Source organism: Mixophyes fleayi, chromosome 1, assembly GCF_038048845.1.
Source record: "Mixophyes fleayi isolate aMixFle1 chromosome 1, aMixFle1.hap1, whole genome shotgun sequence".
In the NCBI taxonomy this organism is placed as follows: Eukaryota; Metazoa; Chordata; class Amphibia; order Anura; family Limnodynastidae; genus Mixophyes; species Mixophyes fleayi.
This window is the reverse complement of record NC_134402.1, coordinates 270,378,549-270,404,369: the sequence shown is the minus strand read 5'-3', so window position 1 is coordinate 270,404,369 and position 25,821 is coordinate 270,378,549. Positions and strand designations below refer to the sequence as shown.

The following is a 25,821-nucleotide window of genomic DNA, read 5'->3' as shown; positions in this document are numbered from 1 at the left end:
GGGCGGTGAGCGCAGGGTTCGGTCGCCTCCTGTGTCTCTCGGTGCTCTATGGCAGACTCCCAGCATCCCCGGTTCCCTTAGAGGAGGCGGGGAGCGGCGAATGGTTGTGTAACAGATATGTTGAGGGGAAATGATCTGACACCCGGACACCAAAGCTCCACAATGAGGGAGAAGAGGAGTAAGCGCCGGAGAGCGGGCTGGAGAGAGGAGGCATTGGGGATGGTATGTGTATTATTACATGTCATTATCTATTGCCCCGAATGTAGAACATCTGTCTACTGGGGGGCACTCAGCGCATATATAGTATACTGGATATATCATATATAGTACACTGGATAGGTGTCTGGGCACAGAGGAGCGGGTCTGATGTACTACGGCAAGTCTCCGGGTTGCCTGGCAGGAAGTGACAGCGGCTGTTCCCCTCTTACCCTATAGAGAGTGAGCGATTGTGAGTGACCCAATAAGGGCCTCATGGACAGGCTGATATATCTGAGCCCTGAGACTGGCTCAGCAGCTTGTTAGGAACATTGTAAAGGGAAGAGCATGCAGGTAGCCCAGTGCCGCAGTCTATTGCACCCTACTATGTGACAGGGGGCAGATGCCCTCCTGCCAGCCAGCCAGCCAGCCCCTGAAGGGCATGTATGCTTTATGCAGTGGCGATCATAATGCCAACACTGGAAATGTGGCCATTTAACCTGCTGACATATGCCTGACACTTGCATTGTGCTGACAGGCTGAGAACGTCCATAGTGTGGTTGGCGACATTCACAATGTTCATTTCGGCAGGTTAAGTGCCCACATCTTCACTGTCAGCATTAAGTACCCTACCCGTTTTATGGAACCCTTTTCCTATAGAAGCGTTTCCTCATTTGTAATAATGTACACACTTGAACTCTGAAGTATTGTTACTTATTTTTATGGGTGTGCTTTCAGAAGCTTCTCCCTTCATTGGGTCTAAGCAACACCAGGGGGTAAATGTATCAAGCTGAGAGTTTTCTGGTGGGTTTGAAAAACCAATCAGATTCTAGCTATCATTTATTTAGTACATTCTAAAAAAATGACAGCTTGAATCTGATTGGTTGCTATAGGCAACATCTCCACTTTTCAAACCCGCCGGAAAACTCTCAGCTTGATACATTTACCCCCAGGTACTATTTCTACATAATGTCTCTGTACTTGGTGAACATTGTGGAGAGTCTCTCAGGAATGCTTGTTTTTGCTTGAAATGAAAAAATGGTTATCAATATTAAGAAGGTAATACTTGCCAGGTGCTGTAGTTTAAACTCTGAGATGTATACATGAATCGGACAGCTGTCATCCGTTACTATATCTTACAAAATTAATTTAAGGGGTCTGTTTACAAAGCTGTGATGAGTCAAAAATCAGTAGAAAACATCTGTTTTCTCCAGAGAATGTCCCGTGCAGCTTTTCTTTTAGTTTATGAAGGGGTTAAAGCAGGATAAATCAGAGATGTCTCCTGCCTTAACCTGTTTAATGCTGGTTATGGCAGTCAACGATAGATGGTATTGTGATGTGACTCAATTTAACAAGCAAGGAAAAGCTTTGCTTTACAGCGCCAGCCTTTAAAAAAAAAAAAAACCTAACGTCATGTCAAGATTTCGTTGGCTTACCCTTTTAATCATCACCGCCCAGGAAAATGCCTGTGTCCTGCACCTGGGATTCCATCGCAAAGGGCATGTGTGATCTTAGCCGTGTGTGCGCAGTAGCCACTAGAGTCTGATCCTCCATTCGCCGACAATGTTAGGCTGCTGGTGAAGGAGATGTTTGTTTAGATGGGGGAGCGGGGTTCGCCAATGAGCCCTGGCTTGATAAATTCAAGTAGCAGGACATTTTGTATCCCTACGCTATGCAGCGATACAAAATTAATATTACTGTGGCCCACTGGCCACCAATCTCAAAAAGATCCCCACGTTTTATATACAAGTAATTGAGGCTTTAGTCAGTGCCATTTAATATGTTTGAATTGATGGTTTTTCTCCACATTTATTTTAGGTTTCGCCTTGTTTCCCAGACCTAAAGTGTGTTTGACTAGGGTTATAGCCAATAAAATAAATGTAATGTTCACACCAGTACAGAAATGGAAGTTGCTAAATCAATTAATAGTTCACAGCAGTTGCTTGAAAGGGTGGGGTTATCCTGAAAGGCACAAATATAGAGAAAAATCCACACAGCAAACTGCTGTGAACCAGTAAAATTGCTGCTCTTCTACTTGTATGTAAAATGCAGAAATCTCCGTTACACACATTTACAAATTTATGATTAATCGCCCACCCTGTCAAGGTGCTTCTACTAATAGGGTAATACAGTCTCTAAACAATGAAAGTTCCTATATTGGCTCACAGCAGCACATATTATTTCAGGAGATAAGTGTGCAAATCCTGTGGGAATCAGTGTTATGATGTACAGAGGGTTATGGAGATGAGATACAAAGGACAAACTGAGAGTTTGATATTGGAAGAATGGGGTCCTCCAAAAGTACAGAGTAGTTATGTGAGGCTCCAGTGAAGCTCATTTAGGAAGTTTGTGGTGTCAAACTCATGTCTATAGTAAAGAAGATGTCTCCCCACAACTATTTTTTAGCTACCATTTTTTAAGCGGCCTTATACAATTACTTGAGAACCAAACTTTGCTTATATTAAAGATGGCTGCATTCCGATATGACAGATTACAGTAAATGGTAAAATGCTATTGATATCTTTTTCTCATTCAGTGCATTGGAACCATAAACTAATTTAAAGAGCATGGACTGTAAATAAACACACATATTTGTAGACATTTAGTTGTATACTGTTTATCTTTATCTTAATAGATATCATGTATCTCATCCGTTTCCCCAGTTGACTCCTAGAGCCTCCTCCTATGCTTTAGCTTTTAGGCCAGTGTTTCCCAAACTGTGCGCCGTGGCAGTCTAACAGGGGTGCCAGGGCCAATGGCAAGCAAGGCGGGGGACTACTTGGTAATTATTTTGAGTTAGGGGTGCCTTGAAAACATTATGGAGACCTTAAGGGTGCCTTGAACTGAGAAAGTTTGGGATACACTGTTTTAGGCAATTGAGGAAAGTAAGTGTCACCTATCATTACACCAAAATGAAATTCCCCTGACGTGTCCAACTGTTTGAGCAGCAGATTCTTTTTGAAGAATAGGAAAGTTGTGGCATCCCCCATCCACTATTGTGACCGTCCGTCCGCTATGGTGAGCAGGACAATGCCTGCTTAAACAGGAGAGATGATCCTCTCTTGGACCGTGGCACAGGCAGGGAACCTGACATTTTTTTAAGTATTACTCAGATATGCCTTGTCATCATTACTTCAACTGGGAAAACCTGAGTTATTTGTGTTTTCTAGGTATGAGTCCTTCACATAGGAATTTCTCTAGGTTGTATTAAAGAGGAGAGGTCTGCCACCTTGTGGCAGAAAGATTGCATAAGCAGTTTTAAATTTACCTGAACAGTATCAATCTGCATACAGTCAACTTGTGAAATTGTAGACTTTTTTTTTTTTGTTTTTTTTGTTTTTTCACTAGTGACATTAGTTTTCTCTGTGTTTTAAATACTAGTTAGTCATTTAATGGTGCAATTGAACATATATACCATATAGAAATAAGTAGATTATTTTTTTTTTTGAAGCAAATGCAATTATTGTAATCTGCATGAAATGTTTGTTTATGTTGGTTACATTCTAGTAACCTAAAGAATAATCTTGATTAATTAAACTTGATACAGTTGTTCTATACAGATTGTGTATTTAAAGTCACTTTTCACCTGGTAAAATACTATGAATTAAAAGTTTTTTATAATCAAGGTTGCGATCATCTTTGCTTTGCGTTTTAACTTTCTGAATTGTAGAATCTAAGTAAAAAACAGGCTTTATGATTTGGACAGGCACAATAGTTTAAGGACATACAGATCATCTAAAATATATGATTTTTAATGTACATGTTCTAAATTTGTATTTATCAACAACCCAAACACTATAGGGGCACCTGTGTTTTTATTTATATAAATTAAATTCTATACATTTTAAGTCATATATGGACTATATATAGTTTAAAATCCACAATGGATAATTTTTAAAGTCCATATTCTTACATATAATTTACTTTTTACAGATGATGTCATCGACACCAGATAACTTCACAGTGGATGATAACTTTTCACCAACGGCTGGTACAAGTAGATTGCAGATTCGTGGAGCCCCTGCAGATGCTTCTCCTGACTCAAAGTGTCCCATATGCCTGGATAAGTTTGATAATGTGGCCCATTTAAACCAGTGTCTTCACAGGTTTTGCTTTAAGTGCATCAAGGAATGGGCAAAAAACAAAGCTGTTTGTCCCCTCTGCAAACAGCCATTTAATTCCATCTTTCATAGTGTTCAAGCAGAAGATGATTTCAAAGAGTATGTTTTGAGGCCCACATTAAATGGCTCTCCTGTAGGACCTAGATTTCGCTACCGCACCACCAGGACAAATGATAATCCATTACCCTTGCGATCATTAAGATCCTCCACTCAAAGAACATGTTCACTTCCAGACAATGGCATTTTGTTTGAAGGGATTTCTAATCTACCATCTCAGCAAAGGGGTAGCGATATTCATCAGATGATGCGAAAACTGGCATCCAGGCGACAAGCTAGTGCAGAGGGCCGGGCAATGAGACAGATTCAAGAGCAGGAACTCATCAACTTCAGGAGGGCACTTTATCGATCTGGAATACGTGTCAGGAACATCCAGGATGGAGGACGCTATAGGGATATATCTGCTGAATTTTTCCGCAGAAATCCTGCTTGCCTTCATCGGCTAGTGCCCTGGCTAAAACGGGAGTTAACTGTGTTATTTGGCACACATGGTTCCCTTGTCAATATTGTACAGCATATCGTTATGAGCAATGTGACACGCTATGATATGGAAAGTCAAGCTTTTGCAGAGGAATTGCAGCCTTTTTTGCTTCATCGTATAAACCATTTTCTACATGAGTTTATCAACTTTGCCCGCTGCCCCTATAATATTGAAGCATTTGATCAGCATGCCAATTATGATTGTCCTGCTCCTTCTTATGAAGAGGGAAGCCAATCAGAGTCCTCTGTTATTACTATTTCACCAGATGAAGCGAATAGTAGGGAACCGGATGTGCCTTCATCTTCTCTTGCAGTTGGACAAGCTCCCTGGGATGATGAAACCCCAGGGCCTTCTTACTTCACACTGGATCAGGCAACTACTAGTATTTTAACTACAGTAGACAGTTCAGATGAAGAGCCTTCTAGCAGTAGACTAGCTACCAAGAATGTACAAAATAAGTCCAGTGAAGGCATGCAGGACCAGGTCCTTCCCTCTGATGAGTGTGTCATAGTTGGTTATGTTAAACCACTGGCAGAAAGAACACCAGAACTTGTTGAACTCTCTTCTGATTCGGAAGGTTCCCTTTGTGAGGTGCCGATTGAGCAGACCAGTAAGCCTCAACTTAAGCCATTTGCGTTACTTGATAGTAGTGAGTCAAGGAGTTCTTCCTCTCTTTCATCATCTGCATCAAGTGATAAACATGCACGCACAATTGAACATAAACTGGATACATCTCGTGAAAAAAAGCATTCCAAAAAACAAAAAGAACGAATGGCGAAAGATATGTTATCAAAAAATGTTCATGAATCCAGAAAATATAAAGGGCAGTCACACAACAAGGAAAAGTCAAGACGGAGGGCACGATCACAGAGCTCAGATTGCTGTTCTCGTTCTTCTCGCAATAGGGCCTATGAGAATCGCAGCAGACGGCACAGCAAGAACAGCCTAAGTAGCAAAACCTTGGAGAAGAGTAGGCACAAGAATTGGTGGGAAAAGAGGAGATCCAAAAGTAGAGACAGAAGCTTGTCCTGGCGAAGCCAGACTGTGTCTCTGACAAGTGAAAGCTCAAGAGAAAGAGGTGGAGCCAGTTCTATAAGTAAAAACCGCAGCAGAGGAAGATCCCGGAGCCGTGATAGTGACAATTACTTTCCAGCAGACAATTATCGGAGTACATATCAATGGGAATACACTTATTATAGCCGAAACCGGGACAGGGATGGTTATGAGCAATACTATAGGACACGTGCATGTAGTAGAGGTCGTTACTCTAGACGCTCTGCCAGCCCAGAATATAGCATGCAGTCTTATTCTGAAAGGAAAGATTCAAAAAGGCAAAAAGGTGTTACTACTGGCAAAGCACACCACCGATACCGATCAAGAAGTCGTTCAAGCAGCCGAATGAATACATCTGGTGCACAACACATTCAATCTGACAAACCTAGTGGTAAGAGAAAGTACAAAACTCGTCATCTAGAGACTCAGGAAAAAAAAGAGAGCAATCGTCAAGTGGAAGTCGACAATGGGAAGGAGAAATGTATGCAGGCAAGCATGAGCTCCACAGCCAGAAACTCGGGAGGCTACAAGGATGATTTAATTGAAACATCTTCAAATGAGCCAAAGCAAAAGTGGAAGAAGAAGACACGAAGCCCAAGTGTGGAAATAGTGTATGAAGGGAAGTCTGTGCAGGGTGGAAAACACCATAAAAAAAAAAAGAAGCACAAGAAAAAACGTAAACGTGATCGCCGTGAACAGCCAGCCAGTTATCCAGCTGCTTCTCCAATTATCATTACAATTGATAGTGACAGTGACACGACAATGCTAGAGGATTCCTTTTGCAATGACAGCAGTACTATTCTGCCTGATGAGAATCCTAGTTTGGACACTACCATGGCTGTGCCCAGCCAATCACCAGCTACCTCTGCTACAGTAAGCACCACAAAGCCAGTTAATGTAGAAGAGTCAGGTCCTTATTCCAAAGGCTATGATTTATTTTCAAGCTATGGGCACTTGGATGCTGCCACAGGAATACTGGACGGCTTACATTTTGATGATAGTTCTGATGAGCCAGCCCTCCCCACAACAAGCAGTTCACCTAAAGTAGAGTCTAGTAGTGAGGAAGCTGCCATGGCTGAAATGCCTGCATCACACTGTCATGCACAGACTTCAAGTCTGACTTCCACAATACCTATTGTAATAACAGACTCTCAAGAATCTTTTGCAGAGAGCTCCCAAGATACATTTGCTCAGACGATCACTGATGCTTTGGAAATATGACTGAGCACCTAGTGCCAACAATTTGGAGCCTTTTTTTTTTCTTTTTTTTTCTCCTCAGGCTTAAGTAATTACTCAAAGTGCAGCTTTCACCTCAAAATTTTAATACAATATAAACCTTGTAAATAATGATAATTTCTATGTGTCTGTGTTTTGTTATTTATTTCACTCTATACAGTGTATACATGGGGATTTTTACCTAATGCAAATGGTTATATTCTGTCTAATGGGAAGTTTCTTGGCTCTACATTCCACTTTATTGAGAAGTGTTGTCTGTCCTCATTTCTATATGATCTCCTATTGTCTGTTAGGGCCGTACAGTACTTTGTATGGTAATGTGATACTTTAGATTATATATTTAACAGAAATCTGAGCAAACAACATATAAACACATGTTACATTTACTGTATATTACATGCGTTAAGGTTTTTTCTGTATTCACCTTTTTGCATGTCCGTGTGAAGTTAATAATCTTATCAGCAAGTATATATATATATATATTTATGTGTTTTCAATGTATCAATGCGTGAACAGCCATTTACCGATGACTGCATATTCACTGTGCCCTCAAGAAGCGTTCTGCAATATTACTAAATTATAGAAAGCTTCCAGTTTTCAAGACTGGCTCGTGAGTATCTTGCAAAGCTTAAGGAAGACCAGTGTCACAGGATCTTCAGCCCTCCCAACCAGCTAAATTCAAGAATGCCAAAGACTCTATTGCAGATTGTACCAAAAGGAGTGCCACAGATTTATAGCTTATAGGTGTATTGATAACTTCACATCGCAATTGAGATTTATTTTTTTGGGGAAATATATTTTTATTCAGATTTTTGTCAAGAATAAACGGTACAGCATATGCTATGATCATACAACTCATAACAGTACTAACAGCGATAGTTTATAATACAGGTGAAATAAGGAACTCAGAACCACCAGAAACGGAGTGGTCCTCGAGATTAATAAAATACGGGTAAAACGAGATTCAAAAGAATTGTGGCTATGAGATAACCGGAGTACCATGAAGGGAAGATGGAGAAAGGGGGAGGAAGAGGAAAAAAAAAAAGTAGAAAGCAGAGAGGGGGCAGATTGTAGGGGGGGGGGGAGAAGAAGGTAGTGGAAATAGAGCCTAGCGAGACTCAGCTCAAACAATTACTGAAGTATCGTTATTTACATTTTTCAAGCAGAGGAATGTGTAGCAGAGAAGTACTCTTGCCACCTATGCCATGTGGAGAGAAATTTGTAAGGTCGATCATTAACTACACTAGTCATGTGCTCTAGGTTATGAATATGTCAAACACTTTGAATTAGTTCCGAAACAGAAGGGCTCTCTGATTGCTTCCATTTCCTGGCTATTAAGCATCTGGCTGCGGTCAGGATATGGCCCGGGAGTACGCAATTGAGATTTTACTCACTCTGTATTATTAATGTTTTATTTTCCAAAAGTGAATAAGAGGTCCACTGGATAGCATAAATTCCTAGTGTCTGAAAAGTTAAGTAAAAACTGAGTTGTAAAACAAAATGTAAACTGGTAAAGGTAGTTGGGCGGCATTGAATTGTATACCCCACTCATGTGATAGTTGCAGGTTTCGTAGCGTGCGAGCAATATGTCTTACTCTGAATGTGACAATATGTTGTTACACAATACCCTCAATGAAAGCGTTGAGTAATATGTCGATGCTTTATACATAATGGATAATTATGCTCTCACTATACAGCTGCATTACCACTTTTTGTTAAATGTTACTAATGTGCTCTTTTCAAAAAAAGCTGCCACTTAGGATGCTCCATGTAGACTATTTTCCCAGGACTTTGTGGTTCGTCTCACAGTCCAGGCAAAAAACCAGGGTTGTGGAATGCAGAAGAGGTGTGAGAGTGGCAGAAATTCCAACTTCTGATTGGTTCTTACCCCTCGGCATCCATTTTAAAGTGGTGACCTTAAAGGGTCTGCCAGCTTAGTTGGTAATGTAGTTTTAATACTTTATACCTGCCCAGCACTGTTCCTGCTGCTATGCCTTTATGTTGTCATATAAAAAAGATGACTATGAAAGGAATTTGTGTAGTGTTTGTAAGCCGACATTAAATGAAAAACTGGCTTGCATGGAGTTTTCATTTTTCTGTTTAAAGCACATGTTTACCTTTTTGTAGATGTGGGTATAAAAAACAAACAACAGTACTTGCTGTTTTTTCCAGAAATGTCGAGTGCTGCAAATATTTACTTTTACCTGTTTCCTCCCTTTCCTATTAGTATTTCATGTATAAAATGTGTACATATAATAAGGAAACCACTGAGATGTTTGCTTACATTTTCAAAACTGTCTTAGAATCCAGACCGCTAGAATCTTAGTACTTTGGGTTACAGCACCTATTTCCGTGCACTCGTTTTAGTCAGTGTACCCCTTGTATCTGTAAGGCACATTTACTAACATTGCATTTAAGTGCAGTGTGCACTGAACCGCAACAACAATTGGTAATTTACTTTTAGCTGTCTAGTGAAAGCAAGTGTCTGGGTTCTGTAGTTTAGTTACAATTTTGCACCTATTTGCAATATTGGTAAATGAGCATATTAAATATTCAGTACTTCCTCTTCATGGTGCTATCCTTGCTCCGGGTTAAAGCTTGCCTGTACACAGCTTTTAATGGCAAGTTGTGTTTATGCAAACAATTCGAAATTGGGTGCACAAGAAGTGAGACATACATTATATAAACAAGTAGACATTGGTCCTCTGCAATCGTCATGTACAGATTAGTGTGCAAGGGAAGGGGATTGCCCACATTGTATAAACAAAGAAACAGATACACTCGACTAATAAGCAGTCAGCTTAACATATAATGCAATATGTAGAACTAACATTCACTGTTTTTAATATAGTAAAGCAGTTAGTACAGTATTGTGTATTATATGAGTGCAGAGTATCTGTTTATGTGTTCATGGTGAGCGCAGAGGACCAATACGTCTTCTAATAATGGGCATTCTGACTTGTCAAACCCAATACTTTGAGTGCATTTAACAAATCCTATTTTTATTTCCTTCTATGGGAACAATTGAGACAATCCATAAACCACACAAGTAGCTGATTTCACTGGTGCATGAGTAAGGAAATTAAATCATAACCTGTTGGAGTACTTGAGGACTGGAATTCAGAAACTTTGCTTTGGGTAAATGACCTTTTTATTGTAAATTTTATTTACTGAGATTATTTTTTTTTAATCTACCCATTGCTGTTTTGATATGCTCAGGGCTCACAACTTCAATCCATTTTTTTGTTATTTTGTTTTTAAAATAGTTTTTAGAGGAAAAAACTGCAACATGAAAATTTATATTTTATAGCTTTGTTTGTTTTGTTTTAAATAGATATTTGGCTTTATGGACATACAATTACAGTGCTTTGTAAATTGTAAAACTTCAAACACTATGCTTGCTTTACGAAGAAATGCAAGTCCAACCTCTGTCCGTTTTATGCAATCCTAACAAAGTTTATTAGATTTTAAAAAAACGTTGTAGTACTTGTGATTGTTTACAGACCTAAAAGGTTTGCAAACCTAAAAGTTTCTCTTATGTCACACACTATACTGCTAATGTGGATAGTTGTTTCAATAGCTTCTAGTAAATTGTTAGGATTTATATGCAACAAACGAGAGATTTTCATTTCTTGAAAGCAGTGAGTTTAGAAGCATGATGGACTTTCATAGACCTCAGGAAGCGCGCAATGAGTAACTTCCTAAATGGATTTGTGAGTAAATAGGGGTTTTTCTAAGAAAAGGCAAGAGCCTATAATTTCACTGAAGAAAACTTTTGCCCTAAGCGTTTATCAGATTTGCATATATAATACTTACTATGATTTATCTTCTTCCCACCTCGATGTAGTTATGCCACCCAGTATCCTAACTACCTTCGAATCTTCTTATTTCTTTTATTTATTTATTTTTATTTTTTTTTAAATCCTCCAAATACATGACCTTGAATGCAAAAGATGGACATTCACAGAACTAGCCATTCAAAGAAAAGCAATCCGGTTTGAGCTACATATATTTATTGTGCTTTTTCAGTTTTCCTCTCATAATGTAATAAGAACATTTGCAAACATTTTGTTCTCAAAATAGATTTCCCCATTTCAAGGACTTTTCTGCATTTACCCAGTCTCCTAGTACAGAAGATTGATGTTAAATCTACTGCCAAGAACTGATATGGATGGTTACATATTTTCTATTCAGTGCTGCATAATATGATCAGTTTGATATGAATAAATTAATCAGCATATACCTTATTTGTTTTTAATGGATGACTTATGTGGCATCTAACTGTACTTGCTTATCTTGAACTGGTGGAGCACATTAGGGGGTATATTTACCAAACTGTGGGTTTGAAGAAGTGGAGATGTTGCCTATAGCAACCAGATTCTAGCTGCCATTTTGTAGAATGCACTAAATAAATGAAAGCTAGAATCTGATTGGTTGCTATAGGCAACATCTCCACTTCTTCATTTATTTAGTGCATTCTACAAAATGGCAGCTAGAATCTGGTTGCTATAGGCAACATCTCCACTTCTTCAAACCCACAGTTTAGTCAATATACCCTTAAGTGTACATACTCATATGAGAAGTGGTTCTACTTCAAACATAGAATGGAAGCACAGTTTGAGGCATTTATTTTTTGTTTGCTGTATTGCAGCACAACTTGCGGATTGTGACAAAATAACACCAGTTGCAGTCTTTTGTCTTTGCCCAGCTGTCACTTGGCACTTTGGGCCTGATTCACTAAGGAAAACAAAGGAAAGCAAAAAACAAGGAAGAGTAAATTTGCTCCTGGACAAACCATGTTGCAATGCAAGAAGTACATTTAGTTTATTATTTTGCATTATACAGTCAGATATTTATTTTAATATTTAATAACTTATAAGTCTATTGAAGCTGCACAGGGCTGAGCGTTAACTACCCATCCAGTCATTCCCCAAAATTACCATATCATCCTGATGAAGGTGGATAACATAACTTGATTCATATCACTTGTGCCATATCTTATGGTATTTATGCATTACTTTCATACATGAACCTCTCATGCCTCCAGACTTCAGTACCTAGATTGATCCAGTGAGTTACATTTAGATGGTTCAGTTGCCATCCACCCCCTAGCTATAATAACCTTATCCAGGGATGCTAAGGTACATATATATTTGAAGAGTGGGTTACTCAAATTCTTTTCTAGCGTAGTGCCAAACAGAATGATCTTAGGGCATAAGGAAGGGGTCACAGGTAGTGTGGAAGAGAATTCAGTTCCATATTGGGCCCCAGAAGGATTGGACAACTGGGAATGACCATAACAGATGCCAAAAAGTGCCCTCAGAGTCACCACCCTTGGGCCACTCCGCAGAGGTGTGCAGTCTCATCGAGTGTATCCTGGTTGGTGTTAAGTATACTCTGTGTACCATGTAAAAATGGATCTGCTGAAACCTAAGACAAGAGGTGGTATGTCTAGTACTTCCTACCACCATATTCCACTTTTCGTCAGAGAGAACCCCCAGATCGGCCTCCTATTTTATTGTGAGCGGATCTAGTCCTCCAGGAGACACCGGGGGCAACAATAAGGCACAAAATACAGAAATAGTCTTATTTGACCCCACAGACCTGTCATGAACGCCCAGCCTGTCCCAGATACAGTAATCTGAAAAGCTGGCCGTGACTGGCGTCACCTTAGTCACTTACCAATGAATACACCTTTTCTGCCACCACGCAGGATTTATTATGGTGTCCTTATGTTCACCAAAACCACTTATTAATGTTTCACACTTAAATTACATACACATGTAGCATGAGCCTCCCTGGGCTTCGTACGTTCACAAAGAATCACAGCATACACTAGACTAAATTTATTTAATCTGAAAAATGTGTCCATGGCTAAAAACAAGACATACAATAAGTTGCAAAAATTAGTTTCACAAAATAAAATAGGAAATAAAACCAGAGTCACTACTTACTAGAAAAGACTTGGCGTGTGTGAGGAAACACAATTGAGAAAAATGGGAAATTTCAGTCCCTCATGAAAATGCACAACGTAATGTGTAAAGCAGAAGATTTTAAACCCTTCTTACAGGCTCTTCACCTCCTCCTTAGGAATTACATTTTCAATTAGGTCAGATTGATTCCCAAAATAACACCACGCTTTTGAAGTAAATTATCTATCACTAAGATATATGTTGGCACCTCAGGGCATCTCTCTGCTCTGCTTAAGTGGCTAGATGGTTTACAACTTTGGTGCTTCATACTCCTCCGAGATGCTTATCTCCCCGGGCCTGGCTAGTTTCAAAAGACTCTTGGTCAATTCCACAGGTAGAGTACAGAATCAAATATCTTCTTAAAGGGTTTGAGCTCCTAAGTTCTAAAGTAGTAATGTCTCTAAGGATCATGTAATACACATTTCAGTGTGTATTAAATTGTCATAATAGGTGAGAAAAGGTCTTGTGTTTATGTTATCAGCCAATGCGGATTGTTCCCTTTTTGACCATTATCTAACCTTTAGGTGGTATTGTTAGGGGGATATCAGGATTTTTTATAGATAAGGGGAATCGAGCACAACATCCAAGGATCATTGACTTATCTATAAGTAGCATCTATTTACCAGATCAAGATATGAGGAAGGGCACAGAGCTGTATTCTAGAAGACATGTCAAATTGTTCCATTGGTACCAAAAGGTTGCAGTCTTGATTTCTACGCCCTTTAGAGATGTGGAATAACTGGACGACTAGAAAATAGTTTTGTGTCTCTTCAGTTGTGCCTTCCATAATCACAGGTGTTGTTTTTTTAACCAAAGTTCAAAGGTTCTTCTTTATAGCATTCTGCCATCCCCAGGACTACATTATTTTGTACTGTTTGCAAGACCCTTCGCTGCACTCATCACCCTTGCTTTTGTTTCTTGATCTGGAGCGTTCCCTGCCTTGGGGGGAACATTTTGCTACTTTAGTTTTGGTTTACAGTAACCAGAGCTGACAGTGGAATGGAGCTTGTGTCAAACTCGAAACAACCAAAGGATCCTGCTTTCGATAAGCCCCCATGTTAGGGGTGGTTGATTCTTTATTATATGATTACTTTAATTAGTAATGGCCTCTCCTTTCAGTACTCTTGTACAGCCTGTGGAAGGGAAGGAGGACTGAAAGCAGCATCAGCGTAGAGTTTGTGAAGTAGTCTTTTGTACACCATATAGCTCTAAACCCAAGAGAATAACCTCAGCCCCCTGAGCAAGTTAAGGGGCTTAAGTCCTAGATGAAAGAATCTTTTGTGATTAAGGAAGATTTGTATTCTATACAGGTGTTGTAAACAGCAAAGTCTGACAAGTATTGAATTAGAGGAGGAATACTTGCAGTCAGAATGTGATTCTCCTGAGAATTTGGAAGATACCTCTAGTAATGAATCTGGAGATATTAAGGAAACAGGATGTATGATTTGGATGAAATGGAGATTTTACTTAAACATGTATACAAATCTCTGGGTATGGAGAAGGAAGCAACTGCCATAGAGACTCATAAATCCCTGTTTGAAGATCGCATGATATCGAGTTTTCCCTCTACATCAGGTGCTGATGTTTTATACTTTTTTTTTTCAATATGTAAAAAAAATAAAATGGTGCATTCCAACAATTAAAATAATTTTGAACAACTTAAATGGCATTCAATTTGCCTGCAGTTTACAGCTCAGCGGACGTTGATGCAATTTACCTTTCAGCTCATCACGTTACTCAATTTCTGTAAGTCCACTCAAATTCTCCTTTCAATATGTAAGGTCGCTCATGCTACCAAAACCAGCCAGACAGGCAGTGCCTTCATTCAGTGTTCAGTTGTTCTTTAAATTTTCTGTTGGTTAAACAGGGTAGCACAGTAAATGCTTGTGTAATATACAGTGCATATTGGGGTGAGTGGTTTCATTAGGAATCAGACGCTTCTTTTGCTCAATTGTTTTTTTTTTAGAAGGCAGTGGGAGTTTTCTATTACGATTCTGTCTTCAGCTTGCCCTTGTCAAATTTCACAATCTTTGCTATATCTGTATTACTACAAAATGTCTGACAAACCAAAGCACACTCAAAACAAATCCTCACAGGAGCAGCTTTGAGTGTCGTACAGTTGTTTTAAAAAGCTTCATATTTAATCTTGCACCACTTTGAAAGCAGTGTGGCAATGGCTTCAGTGGCCAGGGAACTTAGATTGTGGGGAAAAAGGGCTTAGAGTACATGTTGAAAAGCATTGAGGTTATGAAAAACCACCATTGATTTTCTGTGTGAAGCATCTTTGGACACTAATGCTTTCTCAGCAAGCACAATGCCATCAGCAGCTGTGACTAGGAGAGCTTTCTGGTCGTGCCCTTCGGCAGCAGAAACTCAGTCAAAGGATAGTCTAGCCAAGCTAAAAGGCCTCTGCTCTTTTGGGACAGATCGGACACTCCTACAGAAGTTTGCTGGGAGTAAAGCTAATCACTTGCTACAGAATATAAATTGTAAGCACTCTTCTTCTGCTCGTCAGCACTTCAAAGAGGTGAGAAGTTATAAATCAGGGAGATAGTACGGCAGGCAGAATATGCCTACTGCATCCAAACCGCTCTTTCAAGCATTCAGCCCTAAAGAAGGCGGTCAAAGCAGAAGACTCCATAATATGGACCTACAGTATCACAGAAAAATGGTTGTTGGACAATTTAAGAAACTGGTATCAAATAGAACTTCATCAGTATCTCACACCAATCCCATAGCCTTACAAAACAGTCTGAAAATTCTTTAGAGGCTCATGCAATATGTCTTGTTCCTGCATGTTAAAAAGACGAAGATTTCTATCCTAGACTCTTCCTCGTCAGAAAGTCATCAGGAATCTTGCACGGTGCTGGGTCTGAAGAGTTTGTTCACATCTGACATTTTTGCATGGAGTCTGTGAATTTGGTCCTCACAGCCATCAACAAGGAAGATTATGCCCATAGACCTTCAGGATGCTTATATTCACATGCATTTTGCTGTTCATCACTTGAAATTTCCTGGGTCCTCCATCTAGGGCCAGTAGTTTCAGTTCACCTGTTTGCTCTTCATTCTGGCAATATCTCACAACTTTTACGAAGGTGCCAGTTACTATGGTTGTGGAATTGAGGAAACAAGTATATATAATATATCCCTAACTGAACGACAGTCTTGGTAATGAGTTCAGAATGCATTGTCAACTACAGAACAGCTCAGGGGATAGCCTTTCTATAAGAACATGGCTAGTTTGTGGGAAAATGTTATTGTGCGGATACCGGGTTTATCTGGCCCGATTCTACCCACTTCACGCTGGCTGGCAACCAAGGAATGCCTTACTATGCCAGGGAAACCTACTCGGTACATTCTAGAGTCTATACATCTATAGTCACTCAGGCAAATGCAGTTAGAAAGTAAAACAATACATTTATTGTAATAAAAACAATTACTAGAATATTATAAACCAGTGGTCAGGGAACAGGGGTAAATTACCCCAAACGGGGTAAAAATGAAATTCCTGGGGCTAATGCTGCAGATTCACATGCTGTCAGTTGGATTGTAGACCCTTTTAAATGTGCAATTGCTGTTGTACCAGAAAAGCCTCAAAGGTTGGCCGAGGCACTTTTTGAGCTTCGATGTAATAATGAAGCACGTATTGCATTTGATAACAAAACAGATCTGTCATTTTTTTGATGTCAACAGCTGCAAAGCCATTCAAAATTGCACACGAGGAGGCAGTCAAAAAGTTGCTGCCTTTTGCAACAACCTACCTTTGCGAACAAGGATTTTCCACTCTAACGAACATAAAAACAAAGCAGAGAAATCGATTGGACGCTGAAGACTGTATCCAAATTGCTCTGACATCAAAATGCCCCAATATTGATGCTCTCGTATCAAAAATGTAGCAACATCATTTCTCCAAAACCCGAAGTATTGAAGTTTGAAGCTTTCAAAGAAAATTTTGAATTTCAATAATTAATATATTATTTTCCTTCCTTTCAAATCAAGGGGGTAACATCGGCGTATCTAAATATATGTGGGGTAAACGGTAAAAAAGTTCCCAGACTCCTGTTATAAACAAGCAGTAACTAAATCCCAGGCAGGTTTACCACATTCTGTCCCTTACCCCACTAGCTTAATGAGTTAGATTATGCAAGTCAAAAAAGCCAGGTAACTAAGACCCATGGACTTCCCTCAGATGCAGATGTAGTCTGGTAAGCTGGGGAATATAAACCAGGCTATAAAAAGTACATATTCTGCTTCAAATTTTCTGAGAAACGAGGGACAGGCTGGTTTAAGAGGACATCAAACTCATTTTTTGACGGTAATTTCACAATAAATAAAGTGTCTGCGGGTCCAGAGAAACATCATACTGACAGAAGAGAGGTGTATCAAGATCCAGTCCCTAGCAAGTCAACTGCAGACTCGTCATCAAATGCCAGTAAGAAAGGGACATCAGTTGCTGGGAAAGTTTTCCTCCACCATATGGATCATTCCTTGGGCAAGATGACAAATGCAGAATCTCCAGTGCGAACACTTTAGGATCACAAGGAGACTTTTCTGAATCATGCCATTACCCTGGCAATAGCCACCAGGCAGTGTCTCGGGTGTTGGCTAAGCCCGAAGTTAAATACCAAGACTGTCCCTTTTGGTATTGGAATGAATATTGTTCAAGATAGACACCAATCTCACAGGCTGGGAGGCCCACCTTTTGTGTCAAAAAATACTTCATGTAAATATGTTGGAACTGCTGTGTAGTAAGGGATTCTCAGAGCAAGTAAACAGCACATGGCTACAGGCAAGAAAGAACAAGTCTCCAATAATCTATTACATAATTTGGAAGAAATGTATCTAATGGTGTGGCTTCTTAGTGGCAATCATTTCTGCCTACAGAGTTGGAGAATTACAAGCACTATGGTGTAAGGTGCCCTTACAGAATGTCTATGCAGATAAGGTGGTACTTAGAGACTTGGCAGTAGCAATATTTTAGGCAAGACAGGCTGTTATAGCAGTGACAGCAGCAGAATGGACATCTATCCATACCTTTGCTTGTCATCATCTGGATATCCTGTCATATCCTCCATTGATTCTCAGTTTAAGAGACCTATTCGGAGTTCTGCAAATAAATGAATTTATAATTTTTTAGCAAATGTGGTTAGTTTGCATTTTGTGGCCCTACCTACTGTATTGTTTGAATACATCCTATTGTAATTGCTGCCGTGGAGGATTGAAAAAAAAAAAGTGAATTATGCTTTTCCTCTCGATTCTCCAGTGCAGCCCAGTTTCTCACTGATGCTTGTAATGTTTATATTTTCCAGAGAAAACATGGGACGTCATTCAGAGAATAGAAAGTGCTGCTTTTCATGCCATCTGGGGGGATTTTTATAACCTGTCTCTGCCTAAATTGGCAAAGGATTACTGATTGTAATGGCTGCCATGAAGTATTTTGAAGAAAACTAATTAATAGTAAGCATAATTTGCATTTTGTATCAAAGGTCTCGCCTTTAATGCTGTTAAAGTATCATTTTTAATACAATCATATTGATTTTATCATTAATTATCAGGTCATTGTATTTTTACCATTAGGCTTTATTTGTCTTTACTAAGCAAGATAAAAAAAACTAAGAATCCTATTTGAATAAAATACATTTCATTCACTAGATACTTTGATTGTTAATTAGAGTCTCATGTGAAATTGTGATTCTTAATATATAGGTAAAAACTTGGATTGCACATATAGTTAGTATAAACACAGCCTTTTGTTGTATTCACAAGTCATACATAAACACCTAGGTGTGGAAATTAATTTCTAACTGGGAACCAAGGGCCTAATTCATTAGGGAAAGTAAGGCAAAAAAAATAAGTTTTCTCCTGTTTTTTACACTGACATTTGAATTTGATCTAAGACATGTCCTACCCCAATTAGAAATGTGTCCACACATTTTAAAATTCTCTCCCCCTCCAATGCAACATGGTTTTGCCCAGGTGAAAAGTTACTCAATTTTTTTGCTATACTTTCCTTAATGAATCAGGCCCCAAGTCCTGACTAACATTCTCATATAGACTGGAATTAATGTTCAATAACTTAATAATAAAATAAGTGTTAACCTCCCTCTTACTGACTATGGTCAGAGGGTTCAGTAATGAAACTCCACGCTAACATGTAGGCTACGCTGCGTAATTCAATCTTAAACTCATATTCTATTAAACAAATGTATTTATTTTCCCTTTAAGAAGCTGGATCGGACAATCAAATATTTTTCCACTTCAATAAAAGGGGGCAAGTCCGGTCTCCTCTCACCACTAGTGAATAACAGACTTCAGTCTGCTAAGAGGATGGATTATCATATTTTTTAAAAAGTAAGAACACTTTTTGGGTTAGGGGTGCCTTGAAAATATTATGGAGACCTTCAGGGTGCCTCGAACTGAAAAAGTTTGGGATCCACTGGTCTAGACTATCTGTCCCACATAAAAAATGTGTGGTCAGCTAAGAGGTGCAATACATTGAATCCTGCCACATTTCAATCATATGCACATCATGAATGTACAGCGGATGGGTGATGGGGGAGAATACAGTATGGGCACAGAAATAAAACAAAACAAAAACATGATTGGGGAGAAGGCAGGGGAGAAGGTGGTGCTGGGAGACGTGAGAGAGACGGGAGAAGATTGTGCAGGGAGACGTGAGAAAGACACAGGGAAGAAGATGGTGCAGGCAGACGTGAAAGACACAGGGAAGAAGATGGTGCAGGCAGACGTGAGAGAGAGACAGGGAAGAAGGATGGTTCAGGGAGACATGAGAGAGAGACAGGGAAGAAGGATGGTTCAGGGAGACGTGGGAGGAGATGGTGCAGAGAGTCATGTGTGGAAGATGGTGCAGGGGGATATGTCAGATTGACATAGAACATTGTGCAGGGGGATATGTCAGAGGGACATAGGAGAACATTGTGCAGGGGGATATGTCAGAGGGACATAGGAGAAGATGGTGCAGGGGGATATGTGAGAGAGACGGAGAAGATGGTACAGGGGCATAGGTAAAAGAAAAGACAGCATAAGAATGGGTACGTCAGGTAGGCAGCCAGTATAAAACACAAGTAGTGTTGAAGGATGAGAATGCCCAGAGTGGACAGGTGTTTAAAAAAAAAAAAAATTCAAGCCTTCATACTCCACTTATATTTTCCATACCCCACCTCTAAATTTCCACTTCGACCACTGCATAATACATTATAATAAACTAGCAAGATCCCTTCCCAGAACAGTTGGAAATTTTAACTTGGAAAATCATGGTTCATTGTAAATATTTAGTATATTTAATAATTATTTATAGATACAAATCGGTGTGCTCTATTGGTGTGTGGTTTTTTTTCTGTGAATATGTTTAATGAGCTGACTCATGGATAAATTTAATGAACTGGCTCATAGGTAAATTCCCATTTTACAGTTGTTTACAGTGTAATATGCATGTGCAGATTTAAATTCACAGAGACCATTGCTGTTAGTAATAACGGTGAGTTACCTTCACCCTTAATTATTAAGAAATTCTTGTTAAATTACAGTACCTAATGTCTCATGTACAGACCTATTTACATGCAAGCTCAAAATTGCAAAGTGTTAACAATTAATATATGTTTCTAATCAATATATCACAAGTTATGTTTCCCACAGAGAAGGCATCAAGATTTTTGCTAAGGGATCCATTTCAGGAAAAACAGGTCGATTGCATAGAAAATATGTAGAAACTAGTAAATTATATTACTATGCAAAATGTTCTCTTTATTTTTCTTTAGTGCAAGAGTTTGTAGCAATGAGAAATCTAAGTAAATTGAGAAAATAATAGACATGTAAGTCTATAGAAATATTTAATTTTGCAGATAATTATGATATGCATAGTAGAATTTGCACTCCGTATTTGATAATTTTATTAGGCTAGAAGTTCATATGAATTGAGCAAACGAATGTGAAGTGACAAGCTGCATATAGGCAGAGGCAATTATGTTGGCCTCAAATATTATCAGAATAATTTCCAGATTCTCTTTTAAACTTGTTATTTTAGAAAACCCTTTTAAGCCCACAGGACAATACGAACAATAAATAATGACAAAAGAAGAAAAACTTATAACGTTCTAGATTGTTTTACAAGAGTACTAAGAAGGACTTTTACAAGTAAATAAAGGAAGAAGTACTACGAAGAAGTACTCCCAAAGTTCCAGAATTTGTTACAGGAGATTGAAGATGAACCAAGCAAAGAAGAATAATAGACTATCAAGCCAATCCAAGTCCTGGCTAATTTCTTTTTTTTTTAATCTTCCTTATATTTTTATAATTCCCTTTTTAGTTCACTACCCTTGACAGAGAATCCTAAAATTGATACTGAGCGTTCTGTAAACGTTTTAATAAGATAACAAGCTTTCTTACTTTTCTCTACTTTCGGTATGCAAAAGATATGACAAGTGTGACAAGACTTAATATCTGGTGAGTATCATTTATGTAAGTTGTGGTCATTCCCCAGAAAAGTATAATTGGTTGGCGGCATAACGGATATAAGATGACTCTATCGGGTATGTACAATATTAAATACAAATGTTTATATTGAATAAGATACTTTTACTTAACCCCAATAACTGGTGTATATAATATTGCATTAGAGTATAAATTTAGAAGAAAATGAAAATATAAATACCCACAAACGATATATTACATTTTTGCATGTGTTCATATTTTTATAAGTTGACTCGCAGCACTGCTATTTGTGTATATGGTTTGATTCATATGTAAAGAGTTTTGCTATTTCTTTTAAGCTATAGAATATTGGATATTTTGAAAATATTAGCGGATCTAACATGTAATAATTTAGAAGTAAGAGATTGTAGATATATTCTAATGGAAATAATAACTCAGTCGAGGTAATTAAAGAGTGGATGTGAATAGTCCCAGTTAAAAGAATTGTGTGATAAAGTATAATGTAACTTTGAAGAAACATATAAGTGAACACATAGATGGGTATAGAGGTCTTAATGACAGGTTCACTCGGAAAAAAAAACTAAATAATAAGGAATATATTTGACTGCTCTGGACAGTTTAAGTTACTGTTCATCATTGATATGTGTAACCCGCTGTCACTGTGTGTAGTGCTTGCTCAGCCCTGATTAGTACATGATGTGGATGTAGATGAACAGGGGGTCCCTGCACATGCAGGTTATTTTTACAGCGTCTCTGTGAAGGTGTTGGGACACAGGTGATGTAACTTGGTGGTGCAGTGCAATCAGATGTCTCAAAAATTGGGTGCCAGACGTCTCTATATTTCAAAATAACCTGTTTATTTACACACCTTCTTCATTCCAGAACATTCTTAAATGGTTGCAGTGCTGAAATAAATATGTACAGTTCCTACTCCTGCACTGGATACATGGACAGAATATTAATGGGCATTCACATTTAAAATGAGTTTACGTTTCCCTCTCACAGCAATGTTCACTCACCCCTCCTCTGCAGGGATAATATATCTCACCCCTCCTTTGTGGTGGTATTATCTCTCAACCCGTTCAATAGCTGCTGCCTTTCTATCATCCTGTCACTTTCTGAGGTAATTTATCTCTGAAATCTGTCCCATGTCACTAGTATTATGTCAGTGATGTTGTACTTTAGCCCCTAGTGGCAGCAGGCGGTGGACCAGCTCCCCAGATTACATGGGGGAAGGGGGGTCCCAGGACTACCTCCTCTCTGTCCTGGGTCCATGGCTGTCCCTTTCCACACAAGTTCTGATCCCCTTATACGCACCTGATGTTGCTAAGCAACATTCCTGCTGTGTCTCCTTTGGGTCCTAGTGCCGGGCTACACATTCAGTAGGGGGTGTGAACAATAACACTAGAAGGCAGGGGCGCACCCAGGGGGGGTTTCCTAGTCCCCAGAAACCCCTGTCCTACCTGGGGTGCCTTATGCTTACAGTGGCTGGCACCTCTCCCGGGACCAGCCACTACTGCTTGTAGCTTGGGATCGTCTCTCAGTCTGTCCCCTGCTGTGTGAGCACAGGTCTCTGCCGGCAGTTTGGCCCCGCCCCTTCCTCCCACACGGCCAGCATGGTGTTATGCAGGAGGAAGCAGCAGAAGGTAAGAATGTGTGTATGTGTGTGAGTCTGTGTTTGTCTGTGCATATGACAGCTTGGATGTCTGTGTGTTTGATCCAGGGCCGTAACTAGGGCTGTGCGACAGGGGCGACCGCCCAGGGCGCAACGCTGAAGGGGGGCACAATTTAGGAATATTTTAGGTTAATTTGGTTAAAATTGAGGGATAGGGGGGCGGCATTTGTCTTTCTCGCCCAGGGCACTAGAATTCTAAGTTACGGCTCTGGTTTGATCCTGTGTGTTTATGTATGTGTGTGTATGTGACAGCTTACATATCTGTGTGCTTGATCCTGTGTGTTTATGTATGTGTGTGTTTATGTATGTGTGTGTATGTGACAGCTTACATATCTGTGTGCTTGATCCTGTGTGTTTATGTATGTGTGTGTATGTGACAGCTTACATATCTGTGTGCTTGATCCTGTGTGTTTATGTATGTGTGTGTTTATGTATGTGTGTGTATGTGACAGCTTACATATCTGTGTGCTTGATCCTGTGTGTTTATGTATGTGTGTGTTTATGTATGTGTGTGTATTCTGACAGCTTACATATCTGTGTGCTTGATCCTGTGTGTTTATGTATGTGTGTGTTTATGTATGTGTGTGTATTCTGACAGCTTACATTTCTGTGTACTTGATCCTGTGTGTTTATGTGTGTGTTTATGTATGTGTGTGTATTCTGACAGCTTACATATCTGTGTGCTTGAGCCTGTGTGTTTATGTATGTGTGTGTTTATGTATGTGTGTGTATTCTGACAGCTTACATTTCTGTGTGCTTGGTCCTGTGTGTTTATGTATGTGTGTGTTTATGTATGTGTGTGTATTCTGACAGCTTACATATCTGTGTGCTTGATCCTGTGTGTTTATGTATGTGTGTGTATTCTGACAGCTTACATATCTGTGTGCTTGAGCCTGTGTGTTTGTGTGTGTGTTTATGTATGTGTGTGTATGTGACAGCTTACATATCTGTGTGCTTGATCCTGTGTGTTTATGTATGTGTGTGTTTATGTATGTGTGTGTATGTGACAGCTTACATATCTGTGTGCTTGATCCTGTGTGTTTATGTATGTGTGTGTTTATGTATGTGTGTGTATGTGACAGCTTACATATCTGTGTGCTTGATCCTGTGTGTTTATGTATGTGTGTGTTTATGTATGTGTGTGTATGTGACAGCTTACATATCTGTGTGCTTGATCCTGTGTGTTTATGTATGTGTGTGTATGTGACAGCTTACATATCTGTGTGTTTGACACGGTATGTGTTTGTAGCCACGCCCCTACACATACTGGATACGCCCACTTGTATCGTGGCGTGGAAACCCCCCCTCCTCAAATCCTGCGTTTGCCCCTGGAAGGGGTGTTACATTCTCCCTCTTGAAAAAGACTCTTACTTAGAGTCGAAACGTGTTGGGAGGATAAGTGTGAGCGGGATTTCGTCACATTGTGGACTGATACTGCGAATATCCTGAATTTATCTGGTATGACTATACACATTACCATTTTGGGATATTCTTGATGTTATGTTTTATATGTACAGGTCTCTGTTTGGAGATAATGTATTTTTATTAAATGGTGTTTTATGATAATGCACTAGATTGGTTTTTATTTCTTTTTATCTGGCACACCATGTTACTACTCTGTGGAGGAATTTGAAAGCGATACACAGGAAGGATTACTTGAGATGCTCTGTTAAAGCCAACATCTTGTAAGCATATACCTTTGGGGGAGATGGTGTAAAAAGTCACAAGAATTACGGTGGTATTCCTTCGTTTCATCACGAGGTTGAAGAATATACTCTCTTTCCGGGAACTTTGTGGACTTTTATATGCTCATTTTTAGACATTCTGCACTATTATTTCTCCATTTATTTTATATTTCCATGAGTCTGATTCCCAGACTATAGGAACTCCAATCGAGGAGAGAGATAAGGGTCAGCTATCCAGTGAAGGGAGTATAGGAGTTCCTATCTCCCGAGAGATTTGAAAAGGTGCGCGCTAAGTGTATGTTAACTATATTTTATGTCTGTGCTTTATTTGTGGAGAACAGTGGATACTCCTCTACATACATCAGGCTGCACACTGAGTGGAGCGCCACATCAGATCAATTACTTTTTATTGTAATAAGCCATATAAATTGATGATGATGATCTTAGAAATCATACATCCCGTAGCCTTTAGACTGGAACTCCCCTTCACTTTGAACATTCCTAACGTGTTCCATGTTTCCTTGCTCAAACCGGTGGTCATTAATAAATTTTCTCCCTGCATCAGAGATCCCCCTGGTGTTTCGGTGTAAGATCCGGAATTTGAGGTTAATGAGATTATCAATTCTCGTATCTCCAGAGGAACCCTTCAATTCTTAGTTGATTGAAAGGGCTCCTGGGTGTCGATTCGAGATCTCCATGCTCCTGATCTCCTCAAATGTTTTCACCGAAAATTTCCTGACAAAACTTTTAGGGTGGTCACGGTCCACCCCTAAGGGGGAAGGGGGGTTACTGTGAGGATTCTTATCTTCTCCGCGCTCCTTTTTTGTCTGTCGCTTGGCACTTCCGGGTTCGCGGCAGGGATGGTCACATGATCCAGCGGCGGGGAGTTTGAAAT

The 25,821-nt window shown here is 39.4% G+C and overlaps 1 protein-coding gene and 1 long non-coding RNA gene across 3 annotated transcripts; one reads left to right on the top strand and one right to left on the bottom strand.

Moving 5' to 3' along the window:
• Nucleotides 1–22: 22 nt before the first annotated feature.
• Nucleotides 23–7,260, top strand: TOPORS (TOP1 binding arginine/serine rich protein, E3 ubiquitin ligase). Its single transcript, XM_075210885.1, has 2 exons — nucleotides 23–222; nucleotides 4,129–7,260. The coding sequence occupies exons 1-2, from the start codon at nucleotides 118–120 to the stop codon at nucleotides 7,126–7,128; spliced, it is 3,105 nt and encodes a 1,034-aa protein (XP_075066986.1). The 5' UTR covers nucleotides 23–117; the 3' UTR covers nucleotides 7,129–7,260.
• Nucleotides 7,261–11,649: 4,389 nt separating this feature from the next.
• LOC142107945 (uncharacterized) lies at nucleotides 11,650–23,135 on the bottom strand. Of its 2 annotated transcripts, none has more exons than XR_012680050.1 (3): nucleotides 22,884–23,132; nucleotides 18,150–18,222; nucleotides 11,650–11,880 (listed from the first exon to the last, which is right to left on the bottom strand). It is a non-coding gene; the product is annotated as an uncharacterized LOC142107945 (long non-coding RNA). The 2 variants fall into 2 exon arrangements; XR_012680051.1 differs by lacking the exon at nucleotides 11,650–11,880 and adding an exon at nucleotides 17,281–17,325 and having other exon boundaries at nucleotides 22,884–23,135.
• Between the last annotated feature and the right edge of the window lie 2,686 nt (nucleotides 23,136–25,821).